The sequence below is a fragment of the Odocoileus virginianus genome, chromosome 21, assembly GCF_023699985.2.
Source record: "Odocoileus virginianus isolate 20LAN1187 ecotype Illinois chromosome 21, Ovbor_1.2, whole genome shotgun sequence".
In the NCBI taxonomy this organism is placed as follows: domain Eukaryota; kingdom Metazoa; phylum Chordata; class Mammalia; order Artiodactyla; family Cervidae; genus Odocoileus; species Odocoileus virginianus.
Genome location: NC_069694.1, coordinates 49,514,112 through 49,537,714, shown reverse-complemented (window position 1 = coordinate 49,537,714; position 23,603 = coordinate 49,514,112). Strand labels below are relative to the sequence as shown.

The 23,603-nt window shown below is 39.8% G+C and overlaps 1 protein-coding gene across 10 annotated transcripts in view; it reads right to left on the bottom strand.

The window, feature by feature from the left end:
- Positions 1–23,603, bottom strand: part of ALPK1 (alpha kinase 1) — a 124,655-nt gene that overhangs the window by 36,703 nt on the left and 64,349 nt on the right. For 6 of the 10 annotated variants that reach the window (XM_070452284.1, XM_070452290.1, XM_070452283.1 and 3 more), the window contains 2 exons: positions 18,937–19,168; positions 14,491–14,645 (listed from right to left, as the gene is read on the bottom strand). In XM_070452284.1, the coding sequence (XP_070308385.1) occupies positions 14,491–14,645; positions 18,937–19,057 (276 nt within the window). In that variant the 5' untranslated portion in view covers positions 19,058–19,168. The remainder of the gene's footprint in view (positions 1–14,490; positions 14,646–18,936; positions 19,169–23,603) is intronic. The other 4 variants (XM_070452289.1, XM_070452287.1, XM_070452285.1 and 1 more) reach the window with 1 other exon arrangement.

Here is a 23,603-nt window from a genome sequence, read left to right as displayed (position 1 = left end):
CACTTTTCATCTCCTCTAGAGCAACCACTTTAATTCAAGCCATTATTATAAATTTGCCCTCCCTTATCCTGCTGTTCTCTGTCTGGGTGCCCTTTCTAATAAAGTCCCTTGCTTTGTCAGCGTGTGTGTCTCCTCAGACAACTCATTTCCAAGTGTTAGACAAGAGTCCACTCTTGGGCCCTGGAAGGGGTCTCCCTTCCTGCAACAATGCTGAGGCTGAAGCTCCAATACTTTGGCCACCTGATGTGAAGAGTCAACGTGTTGGAAAAGACCCTGATTGCTGAGAAAGATTGAGGGCAAGAGGAGAAGGGGACAACAGAGGATGAGATGGTTGGATAGTATCACTGGCTTGATGGACATGAGTTTGAGCAAGCTCTGGGAGTTGGTGAAGGACAGGGAAGCCTGGTATGTTGCAGTTCATGGGGTTGCAAAGAGTCGGGCATGACTCGGCGACTGAACAACACACATCGTTCTAAGCATTCCATGGTATACATTCACTGAATCCTCTAAACAATCTATAAAGTGGGTAGTTATACCACTGCAGAGGTAGAGAAATGGAAGCCAAGTGTTTAGGTAAGGTGCCCAAGATAACAAAGCTAATAAGAGGCAGCGCTAGGATTCCAACCCAGGTAGTCCAGCCCAATCAGCTTCCTTAATCCCTACCTATATGACCTTAATTTCATCAAGACTGTCATTGTCATTGTTACCAAAACCACATACTAGAATAGTGGCAGATACAGAATACAAAGAGCTGTTTGGACCTCATTGTCCCGAGGACTTTTCATTTGTTCTTAAAGTAATAATTATCATTGAAAGGTTTGAGAGCTTAATTACGCCTGCTGCAATTTTAAAAGCTATGGATGATTAGAGAAACAAATAGACTGATTTGTCACTTTATAACCTAATTATCCAAGAGAATCACATTTATATAAGCAAAGCAGAAATAAATGTTTTAACAGTAAGGGTTAGCCTTGCTGTAATAAAACCTCATTAAAAAAATCTCATACTACTAAACCAGGAAGTTATTCACAAAGTATGAATGGTTATTCATTAAATCAGAATCTCTGGATAGTAGAACTTATGGAAAAAAATTTTAGAAGCTAAACTTTTCCTCATTCTTTCTCTCCCTCCCCAGCTAATGCACATTCCCACACAGATACACACAGATATACAGACACACAGACACGGACACACAGGTAATCCTGATTCAGTCAGTCCCTTGAGCAGTATTTAGAATCTCAACCACAAATTACTAAAATCATAAGCAAATCTAAATTATTGTGCATTTTAAGCATATTAAGCAAAGATTTGGCCTTACACAAAGAATGACGAGAGGCTGCTGTAGTCCTGTGTTCAAAGTCATAAACTGTGAGACTTACTGAGAGAGAATGTTAGAGGTCTGACTCCTATGCCCCTGTAACATTCTACTTGACAATGATTCCAGAGGTGCAGAGGTTTCAATTTTATACACAGGGCCAGTGGGAATAATTCATGACTGCAAGGAGATCCAACCAGTCCATCCTAAAGGAGATCAGTCCTGGGTGTTCATTGGAAGGACTGAGGCTGAAGCTGAAACTCCAGTACTTTGGCTACCTCATGCGAAGAGTTGACTCACTGGAAAAGACCCTGATGCTGGGAGGAATTGGGGGCAGGAGGAGAAGGGGATGACAGAGGATGAGATGGCTGGATGGCATCACCGACTCGACGGACCTGAGTTTGAGTAAATTCCAGGAGTTGGTGACGGACAGGGAAGCCTGGCATGCTGCGATTCATGGGGTCACAAAGAGTCGGACACGACTGAGCGACTGAACTGAACTGAACGTGATAGAAGGTTTTCAGTAACCATGAAAGAAACATACTTTGCTTTCAGTATTTACATGGTAAAGAAATATAAAAAGTTCTAGAACTGGGTCGGTAATACTTTCAAAATGTGATGGATTGTACATATGTATGGAAAAAAAGTCAGTTTGTTTGAGACTATTCTCAGGAGGAAGGGAGTCAAATTAGTTACTAGGGGGAGATACTGTGGGAAAGTGAAAAACACTGGGCTTGGATTGAACTGAGGCACTACTTGCTTTGGACCTCATTGTCCAAACTAAGTAAGTTACTTAATTTTTAAAATTTCATTCTGTTATATATAAAATAAGGATAATAAAGCCACAGAGATTCCTGAGAAAATTAAAGAAAAATATATGTAAAGGTCTTGCACTTAGTAGATACACATTATTTTGAGAGTGGACTGATGGTAGGTCTGTGGAATCAGTCTCTCATATATCAAAATATAATGAAAATTTTGAAAGTTTCCACCAAAGTTTACCATTGAGAAAGAAAGTAAGCTTTACTGTAACATTTTAAAAAGTGGGTAGACCGTAGCCCCTTCCTTTGCCTGTATATCAAATGGTGACTCATGACGAACTGCACAGAGGAATTCCTCATCTTGGAGGGGCTGATGATGAGGACTCACCCACTGAACTGTTTCAGGTTATTATATTGCCCTTATACCTGGTTAAGTAGATTTGCAGTTTATATTATCACAAATCAAAGACACTTCAGAATAGTTCATAATAAGAGAGGGAAAGACTGCAAAAATCTCAAGGCAAAGGTCTTTAAACAATAGTCAAATGTAAAGAGTTTGGACAGCTTTGCTTTATAAACAGACAAGTGCTAGTTTTGTGTTTTGGCTGTGTGTGTGTTAGTAGCTCAGTCGTGTCCGACTCTTTGCGACCCCATGGACTATAGCCCTCCAGGCTCCTCTGTCCACAGGGTTCTCCAGGCAAGCACACTGGAGCGGGTTGCCATTTCCTCCTCCAAGGGATCTCCCCAACCCAGGGACTGAACCTGCTGCCGTATTGGCAGGTGGATTCTTTACCACTGAACTACCTGGGCAGCCCACTTTGGCAGTATCACAGCCAATAAGTTTTATCTGAGGTGTGATTATTGCTAATGGAAACAGACAAGTGCTCCAAATTTACTAGCCTTTTCTGTATGACAAGTAGCTGACAACAGTATGTTATCCAACAGGTATTCTGAAAATATTTTTCAGATAATGATACTGGAAGTGTTGTCAGTATTGTCATTTTAAAAGAAAGTATCTATATTGAAAACACTGACACAAATGGGAAACTTTCAACCTGTTTAAAAATCTTCCAAATGAAGAATTTGAATGAGTTTTGACATCCTTTGTTAAAACGTAATGTCAAAAACAAACAAGCAAACAAAAAAAACGTAATGTCTTCTGATTACCTTGCAGAAACATACCATTGACATTAAGGAAAGTGGAAATTTGCTAGCTGAATTTCAACAAATGACTTTTCATAATTGGTGGATGGATTGAAATATGAGTAGTGTGAATTAGCAATCATAGTCTACCTCTTTTATTTGGATCTACATACCTTTGAGACATAATTTTTTCAACTATTACAGTCATTAGAACTAAGTACTGAAATAAACTGTGCTAGCCATATCTTCAATGGGTAGTGCTAAGCTGAGTTCAAAAAATAGTTAATCATATTTAATTACAATTTTAATACAAACAGAAAGGTTCTTGTGTCAATAATTCAGTTTTTAAAAAATTATTTTAAATATTAATTTAATATTTGTTTTTCTTAAATTTCTATCCTATAGAAATATATAACATAGTAACGTTATATGCACATGCATATGCACATGCATATACTTTATTAAACAAACAAATGTGTATTAGAGTGCCTGCTCAAAAGTTTTTACCAATGATCAGTAAAAGAAAATAAAAGACAACTGATTCAGAATGAATTAATCAATGAGATAGTGAAAGACTTTTCTTTTGTTCTATACAAACACATCCGAAAAAAGAAAGTAATTCCAAATATCTTTGAATTTGTTTAGCTTAAAATTTTTTGGTTTCTTCCCTCTGAGGCAAGTTGGTTTAATAAGCAAGGCAAGCAATTCTACATCATGAAGGGATAGTGGCAGGCAGAGGCGGGTGGTACAGAGGGGAGGCTAAGAGTCACATCCCAGCTTAACCACACTTTGTAGTGTGGATTGGGGACATCTCTCAAGCTCTCTGAGCCAACTGTCTCGTCAGCAAAATGGGCATAATCAGTTCTGTTTGCAGGGTTGTCTTCAAATTAATATGTTGTTAAAAGCATATCATATAGAATCACATGAAGTTGTCAGTATTTAGTGCTTGTTGATATACAACACAACACTGTGGTTCAACTAATATAAACAGCATCAGATATGTGGAGATACATATATATATGTATAGATATAATATTTAGAGATAATATTGTTCAACCTCCTTAATTTACTTAACATAAAATGTAGGAGGTGATGTTATTCCTTCTTGCTGACAGGACAGAATAAGCACATCCCTAGGACTGATCATTTTCTGAAGGTCGTCACTTTCTTCTTTCTGCCCAGCACTTCAATCTGTTCATTTTCTGCATTGTGAACTGGATTGCTCTGCCCACTTGTCTTAGTTTGATCAACTCCACCAAGACTTGGCTCAGCTTTTGGGCCTCATTATGAGGAGACATGCAATTCATGCCATAGGGTTAGTCCTCATCAAAGGGATAACTTGCATGCCTGATTCTGTGGCAACCAAAGTTTCATCAGTAGAATTCTAAGGACAAGTCACCATTTTAATTTATCTTCCATTGAAACTTGAAAGTACCGTATTAAAAGGGGTAGTTTTTTTGGCACAGTTTTAGAGCAGGGTTTAAATCCTTGGTGATTTTAATCATATTCTATCTTAAAGTCTGAATTCGCATAGGCCTTGGGACTAATATTTATCCTCTGAAGGTTTCATTCTCTTGGTGCCTAATTTTTACATATTAAATGTAATTCATTTTTGAAGGACCTGAACCTTTTGTCTGGCTCCTTTTCAAAAGAAGGACTATAGTGTTCAGCAGAAGAAACTAAAGTTTTTTAATGTTGATTACTGAAAATTTTAAGATTTTCACTGAGTAAAAAAGTGAAATCACATTAACGGAGAGGAAAGAGGGCAGGTTACAGGGCAGCTGAGACAATAGGAATGCACTGGGGAAAGGCTGCCCTGGCCCCATAACAGCCGTGTGTGAAGGATGGAATTGTATAGACTCAGGGAAGACATACCAGGCTCAGGCTCAGAAACCTGGGTGCTAGGTCCTGCTGCTCCCACTAACAGGGGGTGTAACTTACAGCAAGTCACTTCTTACTCTCTCTGGGTTTCATTTCCCCTTCTATCATATGATGGGCTTGAAATAGATGACCCTTAAATTTCCCTCCCTGGAAGAAAAGCTATGACTAACCTAGACAGTGTATTAAAAAGCAGAGACATCACTTTGCCAAACAAGGTCTATATAGTCAAAGCTATGGATTTTCCAGTAGTCAAGTATGGATGTGAGAGCTGGACCATAAAGAAGGCTGAATGCCAAAGAATTAATGCTTACAAACTGTGGTGCTGAAGAAGACTCTTCAGAGTGTCTTGGACAGAAAGGAGATCAAACCAGTCAATCCAAAAGGAAATCTACCCTGAATATTCACTGGAAGGACTGATGCTGAAGCTGTAGCTCCAATACTTTGGCCACCTGATGTGAAGAACCAACTCATGGAAAATATCCTGATTCTGGGAAAGATAGAGGGCAGGAGAAGGGGGCTACAGAGGATGAGATGGTTGGATGATATCACCAACTCAATGGACATGAGTTTGAGTATACTATGGGAGATAGTGAAGGATAGAAAGCCTGGCGTGCCACAGTTCATGTGGTTTCAGAGAGTTGGACATGACTAAGCAACTGAACAACAAAATTTCCCTCCAGTTTTGGTATTCTATCTTTCAATAAAGAAATAATTTGTATTATGAATATCAATTATATAGATATATATGTATATTCCATAAGTGTCTGTATGTGTATGCACACATATGTGCTAAAATGATCTCCAAAAACTTAACAGGAGAACTTAGCTTATAGCAGGCCATCAAATGGGAAAAGGAAAGATTCAGAAACAAGAGCACTGCATTTTGAATGCTCATTTTATTAGTGGAAAGATGCATGGTCGATGTTATTTAATTAATGGTATAAGCTTTTCCATTAGAATCTGAGTTAAGTATTTGTTTTTGCTTTTAGAGAAGTGATGCATCATTACCTTACTATCCTTACTTAGGTTTTTGAATATTTGATCCTATTTAGATTTAAGGACAACTGGACAACAGATGCTTTTCTCTTTCTCTCAATCATCTTCCTTTTTAAAAAAATAACAGTAAAAGATGTCTATTATGGAATTAAAGAAATATAAAAAAATTAACTTGTAATCCAACCACTTTAATAAAAATGTTCATTTAAATTTATTTAGATTTTATTGTTCAGGATTAGTTTTAGGTGTTTTTGTAAAGTATGCATGTTATTTATTATTTCTAAATTAACCGAGATTACCCCACCCTCACGCCGAAGACTTAAGCAAGAAAAAATGTCAGATTGCAACATTAGAAAGATGGCTTTGGTTACAGTGCAGAGGAAGCTTGTGGAGCCATGGCAATAACGGGGACTGTCCACCCATCTGTTTCTGGGTCTCCTCCTTCTGAGCACATGGTAAACTGTGTTTCCCTGGCTCCTTGACGTGAGGCGTGACTGCATGGCTTATCCTGACCGATGGCCACTTCTGTATGAAAATATTTAAGAACCACTATGCAAGTCACAATTTCTTCTTCCCCCTGCCATAGCATTCAGCAATATTTTAAATGATAGGCATTCAGGAAGCTGAGTTCCTGAGGAAGAGTGACATAAGGCTGAGCTCCCCGCATTGTCCCCTCAGATGGACACAAGGAAGAACAAGGAACAAGTCTTTATTTACTTTAAGCCCCTAAGATTTTGGAGTTATTTGGATTTTTTTCCCCGCAGCATAACCTTACTATCCTTATGATACAGGAGACATGACTAGATAGGGAGAGGAGTTGGATATGATCTAGGAAAGAGATGACAGGGTCTGAACCAGAATAGCTGCAGTAGGGTTGAAGAAGATGTACTTGAGAGATATTTAAGGGGGAATCAGGAGGATGTGATAACCAATGAGATATGAGAGTTGAGGGTGAAGATAGAGTTAAAGATGATTCCTAAGTCTTGATCTGGGTGACTGTGTTTAATTACATGTGGTCACTGGAGGAGGAGAAAATGTGATTGGTGGAGGGAGAAGGAGCAGGGAGATGAGGAGTTCAGGTTTTGACCTATTGGGGTGGAGCTGTCTGGAACATGCAAATAAGAGATTTTTAGTGGGCTGTTGTATTGTGATATGTTTTCTCCAGTCTACTTTCTCCAGTCATGTTTAGGGATGATATAATACAGTAGATACTAGAACCTACATTTTTTTTTTTTTCTTGTAGAAACTGTTTTTATTGAAACGTTCTTTGGAACAAATTCTGTTCTTGACTGTGATTTATTTCACCTTCCTTCCTGTAGGGATATAAGATGACATGCTAAGAATCTTGAAGCCATTTGAGAGCCTTCTTGCTTTCTCATATCCTACAGGTGAATAAGCCAGCTTTCGCTTGGTGTGTTAGTTTCCTGTGGCTGACATAACAAAGTACCACAAATGGAGTGGCTTACAACATAGAGATGTGCTATTTCAAAGTTTTGGAGGTTAGAGGTCTGAAATCAAGGTTTCCGTAGAGTCATGCTCTGCTAAGGTTCCATGCCTTTCTCTCAGCTTCTGGTGTTGCCAGAAATCCCTGGTATCCCTTGGTCTGTAGCTGCATAACCTCAACTTCTGCCTCTGCCATCACATGGCATTCTCTTCATCTTTGTGTTTTCACATGGCTGTCTTCCAATAAGGACACCAGTCAGATTGAATTAAGGGCTCATCCTACTCCAGTATGACCTTATCTGAGCAAATTACATCTGTAATGGGAACAGTCTCAGATTTTATTTTTGGGGGCTCCAAAATCACTGCAGATGGTGACTGCAGCCATGAAATTAAAAGATGCTTGCTCCTTGGAAGAAAAGCTATGACCAACCTAGACAGCATATTAAAAAGCAGAGACATTACTTTGCCAACAAAGGTCCATCTAGTCAAAGCTATGGTTTTTCCAGTAGTCATGTATGGATGTGAGAGTTGAACTATACAGAAAGCTGAGCACCGAAGAATTCATGCTTTTGAATTGTGGTGTTGGAGAAGACTCTTGAGAGTCCCTCGGACTGCAAGGAGAGCCGACCATTCCATCCTAAAAGAAATCAGTCCTGAATATTCATTGGAAGGACTGATGCTGAAGCTGAAACTTCAATACTTGGCCACCTGATGTGAAGAACCGACTCATTGGAAAAGACCCTGATGCTGGGAAAGATTGAAGGTGGGAAAAGAAGGGGACAACAGAGGATGAGATGTTTGGATAGCATCACTGATGCAATGAACATGAATTTCAGTAGGATCCGGGAGCTGGTGATGGACAGGGAAGCCTGGCATGCTACAGTCCATGAGGTTGCAAAGAGTCGGACATGATTGAGTGACTGAACTGAACTGAACTGAATGGCCCTATTTTCAAATAAAGTCACTCTGAAGCATTGAGAGTTAGAACTTCAAAGTATTTTGATGGGGAAAAAAGTCAACCCATAACACTTGAGAAAACTATGATAACCCCCAGATTTCAGGGCCTATAATAGTAAAGTTTTTGGTGGTTGTTTGTATTTCACATTTGGGTGCAGTTTGGATCCAACTCTGAGGCTCTGCTTCTGCCCCTTTCCAGGATCCAGACTGAGGGAGTAGCCCTTCTCCTGTTTATGAAGCAAATGAAAGCTTCCAACTGCTGAACTACACAACGGCTTATACTGCTTGGGACTGAGATATGTCATCACTTCTAATCTACCTTTCAATGGTAGGGCAGGTCATACGGCCAAGTTTGTAGGGATTAGAAGAGCATGTGTTGAGTACCTGCCACACGTTTGGTGTTCAGTAAATGGAAGGGACCATTCCAATAAGCAGACTTTTGACAAAGGGTTGCCCTATCTCTTCATTCTTGCAGTTTTTCCAGAACATGAATTAGGTCTTCTATTTCTCTTACATTACTCTGGGTGATCTATATCAATGCCTGGCATGTGTTAACACTCAGTAAAGTTTTACTGAATGAATGAACAAATATACAGTTTATATTCACTTTGCTTTTTGCATCCTGATGAAGAACATTTTAGTTATTAAAACCCCAAGGCCATAGTTAAAGATGAAAACCTCATTTGAGAAAAATCAGTTGCTGAACAAATCATAATCCCAAATGTATCTATTATGGGTATTGAGTTCTCTATTATTAATATGAAAACTGTTATCTGAAATAAATGCTTTTAAAATGGTTTTTAAGATGCTCTTTTAACCCAAAACTTATTCATGGAAGAAATTTTATTGTTGCCATGGAAAGCATCTCACCCTCTTACCCAGTCTTCATACCCTGCATATCTTTTTTTGACTTGACATTTCATTTTCTAATAAATTCATACTTTAGTTATCTTTTGCTAAAGGCCCCTTTTCACCTCTCTACTCCCAGGTTACTCACACTAGACTTTCAAAATATTTCCCTGCAATCTTGTGATGAGCAATTCTTACATTTATTCATGTTTTAATTCTTGACCATTTAATAGTTTAAGTAGTTCAAAATCTAAAACATCAACTTAAAGGCACCCAGAATATCTAAAGAGACTTATTAAAAAATATTCTGAAAGCTAAATTTATCAAACTCCATTCACAAATATTTTCCAACCATATTAGCCCAAGAAAACCAGTAATCATTTTTTTTTTAATCTCTCTTAAAATTACTTCAAGGTAGCACAGATATTTCCAAAAATGTCTGCTGAATAAAGGTTATCAGATTACCCATTTTCGTGGTTGTAAAGTTGAAAAGGAAATGAAAAAAAAAAAAATCCTCATTCTGAGCCTGCTTCATCTCCTTATACTAGTGAGCCAGCCTGTGAAGACTGCACTGCATCTCCTTACAGAGGTGCCACATAGACTCGGGTTTCCTCCCCCACAGAAGTAGAGTTGGGGAGACGCCAGTCCCTCCCAGCACTAGGACCCACAAATTTGCAGGGAATGCTCAAAACCACGGTCTATGAAACAAGTCTTGGCCCGGCAACCCCATCTTCTCCCAACTGCCACTGACATGCAAATCCAACCGTGCCCTTAATCTCCCTTTCAGAAGTTTTCTTTTCACATCTTCTCTAAATTACATAGACATTGTGCTTGAGTGTACAAGTTACTGAAGAAATCACAAAAGTTGGCAATCACATGGAGGCCAGGGCCTTCGTGTCTTGGTATCTCACAAGCAAGGACAGTTTTACTAGTTAGAATTCTGCTGTGTCCACCCAAACCAAGCTAAACAGAAGCTAACGCTAAAAGCGTTCAATACTTTTTGAAAAATCCATCAAAGGTTTTTCTGAATGATATTTATAAGGGCCTTACTGTTCTCTTTCAAAAACTGAAATGCCCTTCTCGGATACTTGAAAAAAATTGCTTGTGCTTTTCATCTTTCCCTCTCAGAGTGTAAACATTGTTTTGAGTGAAAGGAGCTGAAGGAGCGCTTACTTTCCCTTGAAATTTTATTTTTAAATAAGAGAGGGAGAAAATCCTTTTTCTGACTAATACTAATAATACAGGTCAAAGTGTCAGGGGATATACAATTAGATAGAAAACAAAAAAGGTTCCCCCTCTTTTTCCCACCGTACAATGGCACTGGAATATAAATTACCAATGAAGATGAAATAATACTTCAAAGCTTCTAGGGCAGGGTAGGGCAATGTTTACAAAGTATTTTCTATGGCACGATGAGACACTACAGATGACGGTAGCTCATGGACTTCAGGGTGTTGCTGAATAGTCTCAAACTAGCATGAGGTAAGATTGTACGTCCCTATAGCCTGTGACCCTGTGATGGGCTTTGTTTCACAAGGGCAGCTGCAGTTATCAACAGATGTTTCAGCAATAAATAATTGGTATCATCTCGGAAAACACCCATCTACCTGGGGAGAGGGCATAATACCCAAAACACTGGCCGGCTATCACAGCCGCATTAATCTCCCATCTCTCCAGGTTTCTCGGGGAGCGTACTGCAGGTGTTTTTTCTGGGAGAGAGAGGACAAACTCTCTCAAGTCAGCAAGCTTTGTGTGGAGGGTAAAGGAGGTTGGCCCCTGCCATAAATTTCTGTCTGTGGCCACACAGCAAAGGAGAAAAGATGGGGGGGATGGGAAAGTAGGCGAGGGAGGAAACAGAGGAGGCTGTGGAACAGAAAGCAGAGCACAAAACACATGATTTTTGCTAATTAAGTTAAGCCTAAGTGAGGAACATTAGAAATGACCCTTCATTTTACCAACTCAGGCACTCAGCACAGTTTCACGCTTAACTTTGCTCTGTTATCTATGCAATTAAAGACAGTATTTACACTCCAAATGTAATGCTAATTTTTAAAATGGAAGGGAAATTTTTTATGAGAAGGATTCGTTTCAAGGCATAAAAGTATCGTGGAAATTTAGATTTACAAAAAAAAAAAAACTGTAAGAAGAGATAACTGAAAAAAAAAACTCAGCAACCTTTATTTTTTATGTAAGAATAGAATCTCACAATTAATTGATTATTATAATAACGTGGCCTTCCAGCCTTGGTAAAATGTAATATTGAAACCAGTGGATAACGGGACAAAAACAAATCATGGAATTTCCTTGCGATACTTTTGACAAGCTAAGATAGCACTACAGTTCTCCGTATTTACAAAACAGAGTGGTTTAGCAATTGTGCACTTGGGGTCTGACACAATAAGAAAGCATCTCAAGACTCTTTGGGAGGTGTGGTTGCTTAATTTATAGCTTGCTGGGTAGGCTAAAGAAAATGATGCTCAGCGTTCAAAAGGCTCCCAGGTTAAACACATTATGGGCTAAAGCAGCCTAATGGGCTGATTCCCAGAGCTGCCTCTGAGTGACCTTGTGAGCAGGGCATAAATTTCCTGAATTCTCTGTGCCTTTATGCTCCCCCAGTTGTGATATCTGTGCAATATATAGAGGGAAAGTAGAAGGAATAATGAATGGGCTCCTGAAACAGTCAACAACGATGAACAACTTGTCTCTCAACTCACATTAACCCCCAAATGCAGCAAGACTTTAAAACACCATTTCCAGTTTTTTGGCTAATGTCACTACCAGCTTTGAATGCACCTAGGGCGATCTAGTAAGCATGGATAGAATGAAGGGAGTAAAACCCTGGTCACAAAGATGTGCTTGCATCTCAGTCTATGCTGGAAATCTCGAGGAACTTTCTAAGCCTCAAAGGTCGAAGCAGGGGTCACTTCCTCTGTGAAGCCACCAGGCTCTCACCTTCCTCGGAAGCCTTATATAGATAGTGCTTATATGCCACTGGCTGACGCACACAGGGCTTTCAAAGCCCTTCTCCTCTCACATTTTTGTTCAGGCTCTCTGTCTTTAATTTATAGCTTCCTGGGTAAGCTAAAGAAAATGATGCTCAGAGTTCAAAAAGCTCCCAGTTTAAACACATTATGGGCTAAAGCAGCCTAATGGACTTATTTGAGCTGCCCTATCAATCGTCACCCTGTTCTCTTTCCAACAGTCATTCTCAGACTCTAACATGCATTGGAATCATCTGAAGGGCTTGTTGATGTTGATTGCTAGACCCTCACCCCCAGAGTTTTTCATTTGGTAAGACTAGTATACGGCCCAAGAATCTGAGCCAGTTTTGGGGTGATACTAAGTGCTGTTGTTTGGAAGTCTAACTTACAGCACCACTGCTTTTGAGCTGCACTATCCAATTAGTGCAGAAGGAAACGGCAACTGGAGAAGAAAAATGGCAACTTACTGCAGTATTCTTGCCTGGAGAATTCCATGGACAGAGGAGCCTGGAGGGCCACAGTCCATGGGGTCACAAAGAGTCGGCCATGGCCGAGAAACTGAGCACATCTAATTAAATAGTAGCCCTAGCCACATGGAAGTATGTACGTAGAAGTTCATTTTAAAAATGAAGTAAAACTAAAAACTCAGTTCTTCAGTCATTCTAGTCACATTTCAGGTGCTCAAGAGCCACACTGAGGGCAGGGCCTAGCGTATCGGGCAACAGAAATATAGAACATTTCCATCATTGCAGAAAGTTACAGCCTACAGCTTGCACTAGAGTAAACGAGTTTCAGGGTTCCCACCTGGGCTCTCAAGTTCACCCCTTGGGGCTTCCGGAGGATGGGGGAAGGTGCTTAGTCACAGCTTCACCACTCACTAATCTGTTCCCATGAGAAAGTTAATCTCCCTGTACCTTAACTTTATCATCTGCAAAATGGGTATGATAATGGTAATAATCATTGGAGGGCTATTTTGAAAATTAAATAAGATTATGCACATACAAGCATTCTATAAACCCAAAATAATATATATACACTATAATTGTTTTCCATTCCACTTCTCCACTAATAACAGGCACACTTATTTAAAAACCCTGGCTCACCACCAGATTTGTTCGAAGTATTCACTTTCCTTTGCCTGTGGTCCTCTGTCTGTTTAACTTCAGTCTGTTTTTTGGAGGGTAGGAAATATTGATGAGGAGGTTACTGTTTCAGTGAACTCTCCAACGATGCTGTTGTGTGTACATAGATCAGGGAGATCTTTCTGGATTTTTGTTTTGATAGACAAAGATAATGTCTATTTATACATTTATTTTGGGATGACCCCCAAACACATTCCCATGTAAACCAATAAAATAAAAATTTTAAAAGATTATCATCACTTGTAATGCTTGGTCTCCATACAAATGTCTGTATTTTATGTAAAAAAAGAAAAATACAAGCTAACAGAGTCTCTTCTTAGAGAATGTGATGGGGGGGACACTATCAAAAAGCAAATTGGCACTTATGGAAGCATCCCCAGAACCTAAGCCTGAAATCTGAGCTCCAATCTGAGTTCCTGTGTTATTCTTGAGGCTCTCTCCTCTCTGGGGTAGAGGTACCCATTGGATTCATTTCCATTAAGTGAGTTAAGGAATAATAATGCCAATAACTCTGACAATACTTCCCAAACAGTATGAATCATGAGGAGATAGGGAGAGAATAGGATTTCAGGCAGGACTCAGGAAGGGACACACCAGGCTTCAACAGCTTTGACACCAAGTCACATGGATGAAATAGTAACCGAGTTTATTTTTTTAAGTTACCCAACTCTTAGAAAGTAGCATTTCAAAATAAAAATGCTAATGAAGCATGGTGGAATCAAAACTACTGCTTCTAGCCCACCAAGAATATGCAGATATTTCAGCATGACAGGTTCTCATTGGTCCACTGACCACGCTTCTCCACTTTTACTTGATTTGCCTTTCCAACAGAAGGTCTTATGGGCAAACAGAGCTCTTTGAAAAGCTTCCCCCCCACCCCCCCAACATTAGTCAATTTGGCAGAGCTGACCGTAAGGGTAGGGGCTGTCTTATGCTTCAAAGAAATTTAATCTATTACACCATTTAGCGGCTAAATGCCTGACTTGGGGGTATCAAGGAACAGCTGGTGTAGTTCTTCCTACCAGTAACTGCTGCAAGCTGGCGCCAATCACATCCTGCAGGTTTGTTTTGTCCTCTGGGCCCACAGCTTGTTTGTATTGCCACTTTTCAGGCACGAAGGGCCATTTCATTTCCTTTGCCTCCTGGATCAGGGTTCTTAACTCGCTGGGGAGTGAGGCTGAAAAGGTCAGAGTTCAGGTAAGGAAATTGCAGTTGAAGAAAAGGCTGTTGAGTTACCAATGTTATGATGAAGCACCTCAGTGGCACAATTTTTTTTTTCCTACTTCTCACTGGCTGGCCTAACCTGGTGTTCTGACTCAAAGAATAATAGCAAAAAGCTATCTGTCAGGGGGTGGCTCTGGTCTACTTTGCCCTACAGGTAAATTGGGGTAGTCAGGCATTAAGAAAGGTTTTAGCAGGAAGTAAAGCACTTCAGTGACTGTCTCTGCATGAAGAATCAGAGAAAGGAATGAAGGAAATATTATTTTTCCTGTAAAATGAGAAAGGGCCTGAGATGGAATGGCATTTGGGGCTTGTGGCTAATGCAGCAAATCAATCTCTTTTTTACTCTTCTAAGACCTCACCTCACCTCAGACTTTCACTGTGGACTGTCTGAATATAGACAATGAATATAAACAAACCCACATCAATTTATTATGAAATAGCCTTGTATCACTTTAGGAGATATATTTAATCTCTTGAGACATCAAATTTAATTAAAAATATAAGTCAGTAATCTCTTATCCAAACTTGGGAAACCTAGAAAGCTTTGGAAACTAGATTTTATTTTATTTTTTTTTAAGTTTGGCCCCCAAACCAGACTTGAATTGACTCAAGATTATTTATAATCTTGCTATGGTGAGATCAGTCAACATTTTGCCCTGAAAATTTTAATGTTTGATGGTGCTGCCCCTAGCTTCTACTGCAGTGTTAGTATAACAGAGGGTATATGCACCATACTACCCTTTCTAACATTTGAAAATATTCTGAATTCTGAAGCACATGTGACCACCAGGGTTGTGAATAAGGGATCATGGACATGTATACACAACTGCCAGCAATACATCTTTAAGTGCTTGTCTCTCAGACTCAGTGTATCTAACACTGAATTCATCACCTTTTTTCTGAATATGGCATTTCCCTCTCTATTCTCTGTTGATGAATGTTCCTACCATTCCCTGAGTCACCCAAGTCTGAAACCCAGAAGTCAGTCTAGACTTTTTGCTCTTCCTCCCTGAGTCTAACTGGTTATCAAATTCCGTGAATCCTAAAATCGATTTATTTCTTTAAATCATCAGTAATTCCTGCCTGATTCATTGTCTTCTATCTCCTCCTATCCATTTCATATTCCACATTGTTGAGTCCCATCTTGCTAAAACCAAGATGGACTAGGACATTGCTCCACACAAAATTCTTTAATGCTTTTGTATATCCTGTCTTCATATTAGGCATTGTCCTGCCTCAACTGTCTAATGACCAAGCTCAGGCCTGCTGATTCCATTCAGCATTCAGTGTAGACATTGCCACTTCTCATCAGCCCTGCCACGATCTCCCAGTGGAATTGAGATGCTCCTCGGGAGTATTCTCAAACCCACAGGAGCACACTCTTTTCAGCATCCATCTCACTGCTCTCTAGCCACATCTGTCCTTTCATTGGACTGTGGACTGTGAGCTTCCAGAAGACAGGCATCATGTCCTACTGTGTTTGTAAATCACACCATGATGGTTAAAAGATTAGCCTTGTGTTTACATGAGATATGCTAAATAAGACAAAAGACGTATGAGAGAGAATAAAAAAAAGAAGAAGAAGAAGAGAAGGGAGAAAACCTAACTCTGCCTTGGCTCCTGATGCCTTTTTGCGCCCTTGCCACCAACTGGGAAAATGTAAGGAAGCCTCCTGATGGAGAGGGACTGCTTGGCATTGAGGGGATAACTCATGGGCTACGTCAATGAATGACTGATCTGGACTGGCTCCTAAGCATGACTTACAAATATCACACTGAAACCATTGTCCCCCGCCCCATTCAGTAACCCAGAACCACCAAGCCTCCTCTGAATGGCTCTCCTCTAATGAAAGAAAAAACAGGGGGGGGTTGGAGACCAACCTGATTCCCCAATCTCTTCTTACCACCACTGACATACTTTCAATCTCTGAAAATGTTTTCGATGTACATGTAGGGAAAATTTCTTAAATGATATTTCTAAATAGTCATGAATAGGATGACTATCCAGTTCTGTTTGCTTAGGACAGTCCTGCGTAGTCATCGTGTGCTTGTTAACAGAGCCTTTTCACTTTCAAAAGTGTTTCAATTCTGATCAATTATTTGGACACTCTGTCGATGAGTGTCAAGCTCAGGAGTCAAAGGAGTCGTTAAATGTCAAAAGAAACGTGATTTCTGGATTCATAGAATTTCACTCTGTTTTGGCACTAAATAGCTTTAAGTACTTTCAAACTTTCTTCATGGTGATGAGGAAAATCTATTTGTTATAAATAATTTTTTTTCCTCCTCATACTACTCTTTCCCTACAGGTCATGCCCGAATGTGGATTGTCCAGTGGGGCATACTGAAATAAAAGATGTCCCTGAAATATGTTTTTAAAATATATATCTGGGATTTCAGTTCCTTCTCTATCTCAGGGGGTTAGAGTCTCTAAGGCTGGTCACCCATGCTGACTGGGACAATTTCTGAGGGAAGACGATGGGGTTGAGAGGAGGAGGGAAAAGAATGAAACCTCCAGTGTTAACGTTCGAGTCTGCCTGCTGCCCCATCGCCCTAAGTGCCCCTGTGCTAATGCCTTTCTCTGGGAGCATGTGCGGGAGACAACATCGGTAGCAGTGGCAGCCTGAACCATGAGCTAGACCCGCTCAGGAACCACGCCAGGGACAGGATCTGTGCTCGGACCATGCCCAGCCGCACCACTGGCTTGGGTGGACCATGCAACATGCAGTGGTGATGGGCAAGTGCCGAGCTTGTCAATGGCTCAGCATAGGATTCCTCCCACATTGGTTTATCAGATTCAGCCAACCCCAGCAGTCAGCCCCCGACGAGCAGGAGCCTCCTTTCCCCCTCTGATCCCTCACTTCCCCAAGCAGCTTACCTGGAGGGCCATGGCTAATTGAGTGATTTTGCAGTCGTGATTTGCCTTATCTGGAACTAAACTGATTATTTCTCCTATTCTGTGGCACTAGAGAAGAGAAAGAAAAAGAAAATGCTTCCCGCTTAGGGGTTCAGAGTCTTCACTACGGAGAACACAAAACTTACAGGAATTTAAGCTGAAGGGACAAAGGACATGATGTAGTAAAAGGAGAAGAGAAAATGCTCAGGAGAAATAACAGAACACAACACACTGCCCCTGGGGAGAACGAGGACCAACCCTGGGGCGAGCAAAATCAGACACTGGTGTTTCTGGCCAGTAAAGAAAGGAAACACTAAGGTTTTGAAACAACTGGACACAGGGCATTTTATCTTGAAAAGAGCATGGCTGACAGACAGGTTACACAAAATTAGACTTCTAAAGGCACCTGAAGGTTCCCCTGTAAAAACATATGCACTTATATACAAGAATGTGGGGAAAAGGCTCTCCTAGAAACTTTTCCCATTACATAATTAACAGAAACAAAAGAGATGGGGAGTGTGCATTTTATATGGGAATCTTGTTTCTGTAACAAATAGCAGTCAACTAAAAATATAAAGAAAAATATTTAAAGCACATAAGAGAGATACCCTGATAGAAATGAAGGGAAATTTATCTGAATGCTAAGAAGAAATCAAAGGAAGGAAGGTTGCTTCTCCAAAACTAGCTAAAGAAGAAATTAGAATTGCTTTAACTTTCTAGATTTTGTGATTGAAATTTCCCAAACAATGACTCATCTAAAACTATGTATGGTACAAACTATGAATGAGCAAAAAGGCCAAATTCTTAAATCCTGATAATGATGCAATAAGTATTTATTAGTTTGAGTAAATTTATTTTATAAATGGTATGTAAATACAACATGAGAAACGAATTGATGGTCAAAAAAGAGAGATGGGACTGGTGAGATGACATATTTATGGAAACTGTAGATGTCTATGGAAACTGATGAGGCACAAAAACCTAGTTTGAAACAAAAGTATGCACCACCATTCAGAAGTTGCTTCAATTTTTTAATAATTGAAATTTACGTGCACCAGCCCACTTGGACCCTTTGTTCTTCTTGAACTAAACTGTTTCTTGTAGCCCTCATGTTTACTGAAGCTTAAAATTCAAACTGACAGCAATTCACTGCAACAAAGTGGGCTTCCTCCCCTGCCCGTCCACCCGCAGCCCATGTCCCATTCATGCCCTAGAAATCCACTCATCTCTCGGTGGTCATCTGCCAAGAGAAGAAAAATAGGGCAGAGATGAGACCGTGTCGTTCAGACAGGGTAAAGGAGAGCAAACGTGCTGCTCCCCGCTGCCCCTAGCGCCTCCCATTGGGACCTCACCTCTGCATCTCTCGTCCTCCCTCTTGTCCTCCTCTGACATATCTGACGCCTCCAATAGGAGCTGGTCCAGCACTTGCTTGCACTCTTGCAGCAGCGTAGCTACAGCTTTTTGATTATTCATGATGATTACCCTTTCTTGATGATGAGTCAAGTGTCCCTGGGTCTACGGTGATCAATTACCTAGGAGAAGACATCGATCCTCAATAAAAGAGCCCCTTCAAGCCTTAGGTACCTGGTGAACAAAAGAAGGGGAAAGATGATTAACTGAAGCATCATCAATTATCTGTAAGACTCAAGCAGGGAGGGATAATAGAGCAAACACATGAAAATACATGACAGCCCCTGAGGACTTTACTAGGGGAGGGTGTGAAATTATTGCAGGCCTGGTCTAGATGGGCAGCACCTCGAAGGCATCAGAGAGCAGAAGCGAGAGGGTCCTGGGGCAGACCCCGGTCACCCACAGTGTAGTCAGTGACATCACATGGAGTCAAATGAAATGAATATACTCTATGATTTATGTATCTTCTGCATACTTCACATCAGTGCCTCTGGATCCCAGTGGCACACCACTTTCTGCTTCTCTGAAAGTCTACAGGAAGCATCTGGCTAACAGTTCTAATATTCAGACACAAGCACATGGTAATATGAAGTCTACCACTCTCATAACCCACTGCTGATTTCCCCTGTGCAGTATCCTTTGTGGTATTCAGCATCATATAATTTGGACCAAAATAGGCAATGACAGATGCCAAATTTAAAGCTCTTCACTGCCAGGCACATTGACAAATAAAATAGAGAAATGAAATCCCAGAAAATCCAATTTCCTAGATCCATCATATGGATAAGATCTACTTACATCCCATTTAACACACATATAGTTGAGAGACTTCTTATGTAAATACGAGTATGTTGTAATGAGCTATTGCAGTCAAGGTAATTTCAAGAACAAAATAACTCACTGACAGTATAAAAAATGCCTGACAAATGAATATCCAAAAGTCTCTGGATTAACAAATCATTTTTAAGTTGAAGTATAGTTGATTTGGGCTTCCCCAGTGACTTAGCAGTAAAGAATCTGCCTGCAATGCAGGAGACGTGGGTTTGATCCCTGGGTCAGGAAGATCCCCTGGAAGAGGGCATGGCAACCCACTCCAGTATTCTTGCCTGGAGAATCCCATGGACAGAGAAGCCTGACAGGCTACAGTCCACAGGGTCACGAAGAAACGGACACAACTGAAGTGACTGAGTATGCATGCACGCATAGTTGATTTGCGATGTTGTGTTAGTTTCTGGTATAGAGCAAAGTGATTCAGTTTCATCTATATATTCCTTGTGCCATACAGTAGATCCTTGTTGTTTATCTATTTTATACACAGTAGCTAACAAATCCTTTTGCTTTCCTTTTTTTTTTTAAAAAAAAAAATGTACATTATAAACAAAACAAAGGAAGTTATTCTCTTTCTGAATTTGCCAGAATAGACAGTGGAGATACCATTTGGTTTAGGCACTCTTGTATGACACTTAGAATCTTCTGAAAGGGAAGAAAGTACAACAGATGTATGGATGACTTGACTCCCTCTGTCACCTAGCAGATCCATGCAACAATAATTTACTGCTTTAGGGATCATTAAAAATATTAAAGTGGTGAGTTATTGTGGTGTTCTTGGGGAAAATGTGCTCTACTAACCTCACTTTAAGAAGCTGGTTTTGAATTTGAAATCGCAAGAAAGCATTTTTCTATCTTTTTTCTATTTTACGACTTAAAAGGAATAGAAAATGAAGGATAAGCTGTGAAATCTGAATTTTGTAATTATCATTCTAACCTGAATTGTTATGCTTTAGGTTTTAAAACAGATACACACACTTACTTCACACAGATGGAACTGACAAAGCGAAATTTTAGAACATGACAGACTTGTTTCGTGAAGACAACCATGTATTTGTTGAAGAAGACAAGTAGAGGTTTTTCATGCAATGTTCTTGTTACTTGAAAGAGCATTCACATAAGTGAGGTCATGAAATTAGTTACTTGAAGCATTTAAATGTAAATATAAATCTAACTTCTTTTCTGTTTAAGATGTTTCAGAAGGTATTCCTGCTTGGATTGGGTTGTTGGACTAACCGGTTTTCAGTGTCCCTTTTACCTCAAGTGTTTATAAGTCAGTGTTTCTGTGGTATAAGTTGACCATTAACTTGCTTTTCTATGAAAAGAACTAAACAATAATGACTGGTCAGAGTTAATTAGCAGACTATAGAGTGAGCAAAAGGCCACGTAGCAATGATATCCCATTCCACCATTCCCTGAAAAAAGGAGACAGATGGTGATTATAACGGGAAGCTACCTGGAGACCGAGAGATGCAGTTGCTGGGTGAGAAGGTTAAGAACAAACGTTGCTCAGAATGAGTTACGGGTGAGGAGGACACTTAATTTTCCTCAAGTCCTGAGTTAAATCAAGAAAGGGATTCTCTTTCTCCCCTTTTTAAGGACTTCATATAGAAGCATTAGTCGCTCAGTCGTGTCTGACTCTGGGGCTCCATGGACTGTAGTCCGCCAGGCTCCTCTGTCCACGGGATTCTCCAGGAAGAACACTGGAGTGGGTAGTCATTCCCTTCTCCAGGGGATCTTTCCGACCCAGGGATCAAACCCAGGTCTCTAGCACTGCAGGCAGATTCTTTACCCTCTGAGTCACCAGAGAAGCCCAAAGAGAAGTGTAATAAGAAAATACGATTGCTTGTGTGCAGAGAAACAAAACTGCACTATATAAAATTTACTAACACACCACGCCTTTGTCTAAAGGCTCATAGTAATTTTTATTGGTGCTGTATCATCCTCTTAAGGCAGACAGTCGTCTCTTATCATAAGTTTTATTTGCTTTGTTTCTGTTAATATTTTAAGCTGAAAGAATGTGTAGCAAAGAAAAGAGGACCTAGAAATAGCAAAACATATGTGTAATAATGCTCAATGACTAATTCCACTTCATTCTCTACCATTAACTATCTGTGCCTGAGACCTCTGAGATTCACTTTTGAGATTCATTTTTCTCATCTATATTTTGAGCTGATTGATTAGGAACAGTTGTTAAAATCTTTCCAAGTCTTAAATTCCATACTCAGCAACACAGGGTTGTCTATTGCTAAACAACATCTGATGTTTATTTACTGAAAAATTCCTGGCTCTTTTCAAAACCCTGAAATATAATACTTTTATGCATACTTTCCTCTGTGGTTTAGAAGTGTTGGCTTGAATCTTAGAGGCTAGGTTATTGCTAAATATTCTTCTTTGCTTTTTTTCCTTACTTGAAATCCTAATTCCTGATGCACAAGATCATAAATCTCTTCCCTTTGTCTAAGTGCAGTGAAAGAGAGATAAGATACATGGTTTTGTGAGGGCAAACAACAGGACCTGACCTAATCATTTGGGTAAGGATAGGGTGGGTTAAAGGGGGCTTCTTGGAGGATGTGATGCCTGAATCAAGCTCTGAAAGAGGAACAGGACTTAATGAAGTTAAAATGGTAGGGAACAGCCCTAACTAAAGTAGAAGGAACTATAGAGGGAATGAAAGAAGGTCAGGTTGGCTGAACTATACATAAAAGGAGAAAGTTGATATGAAGTGATGCTGGAGGGGTAAGCAGGGACTCTTAAAGGCCTTGTGTACTAGGTAAGGAATTTTGTGCTTACCCAAGAGTCATAGAAAACTACTAGTAGCAATAGGAGCACAACCAGCTTTACACTTGGAAATGATCATCCTGTTTTGAACATAGTTTGTGTATTGAGGGCAGGGAGGAAACAGCAGGTAGATCAGTTAAGTACTTATTGCAATAATCCAGGTGAGAGATACCGGGACTCTGGACTAGAGTGATGACATCAGAAATATAGAAAATTGGACAGATTTGAGAACTGTTTATGGAGTAGGTGCAGCTTTGGTGTTGGATGGCTAGGAATGCTCTTAAGGGTTAGTCCCAAATGTCTGCCTCACCATAGCTCAAAACTGAATGGATGATGTTAACATACTTTGAGACAGGGAATACAGACAAGAAAAGACATAAATACATCTATTTCTAGCAATATAGTAAGGAAGACAAATCATACTGCCCAACATAAGCACCCAGATTTTAATCAAGAAAGTATGTCTAAAAAGGAAGGACAGATTTCCAAGACAATGAATGTTTGTTACTTGTGAATTTCCAAACTGTAGTGGCGATATTCTTTATACTTTTTTGAAAGTTACAGCATTTCCCCCTTTCCCTGTAGAATTCAGGAGAGACAATAGGAAGAAAATACTGTAATATGAGAAACACTCTGGAATCCAACCATCTGTCTAGATTTGTATGGTTCATTGTTAGACATAATAGAGGCTGGAGCCCAGGAAATTTTCCTTTAGGCAACAGTCCCACTGAAAATTTTGGTCAGCTTCATGTATAAAAATAATCATTTCCAATTTTAACACATATCAATTTTTTCCCCCTTGAACTGAAACACTCTAAGAACTATACATTATTTCTAAATTGGAAAATGGATGTTTCTCAATATTTTTTTATAACCTATGTGTTATTTTTTCTATTTTAATGTCCCCTATATTTTTTTCCTTAAAAATAAAACAGAAAGAGGCCAGAAAAAGCAATGAAACATGCAAACAGACTAATCTAGAATAATAAAGTTAGAATCA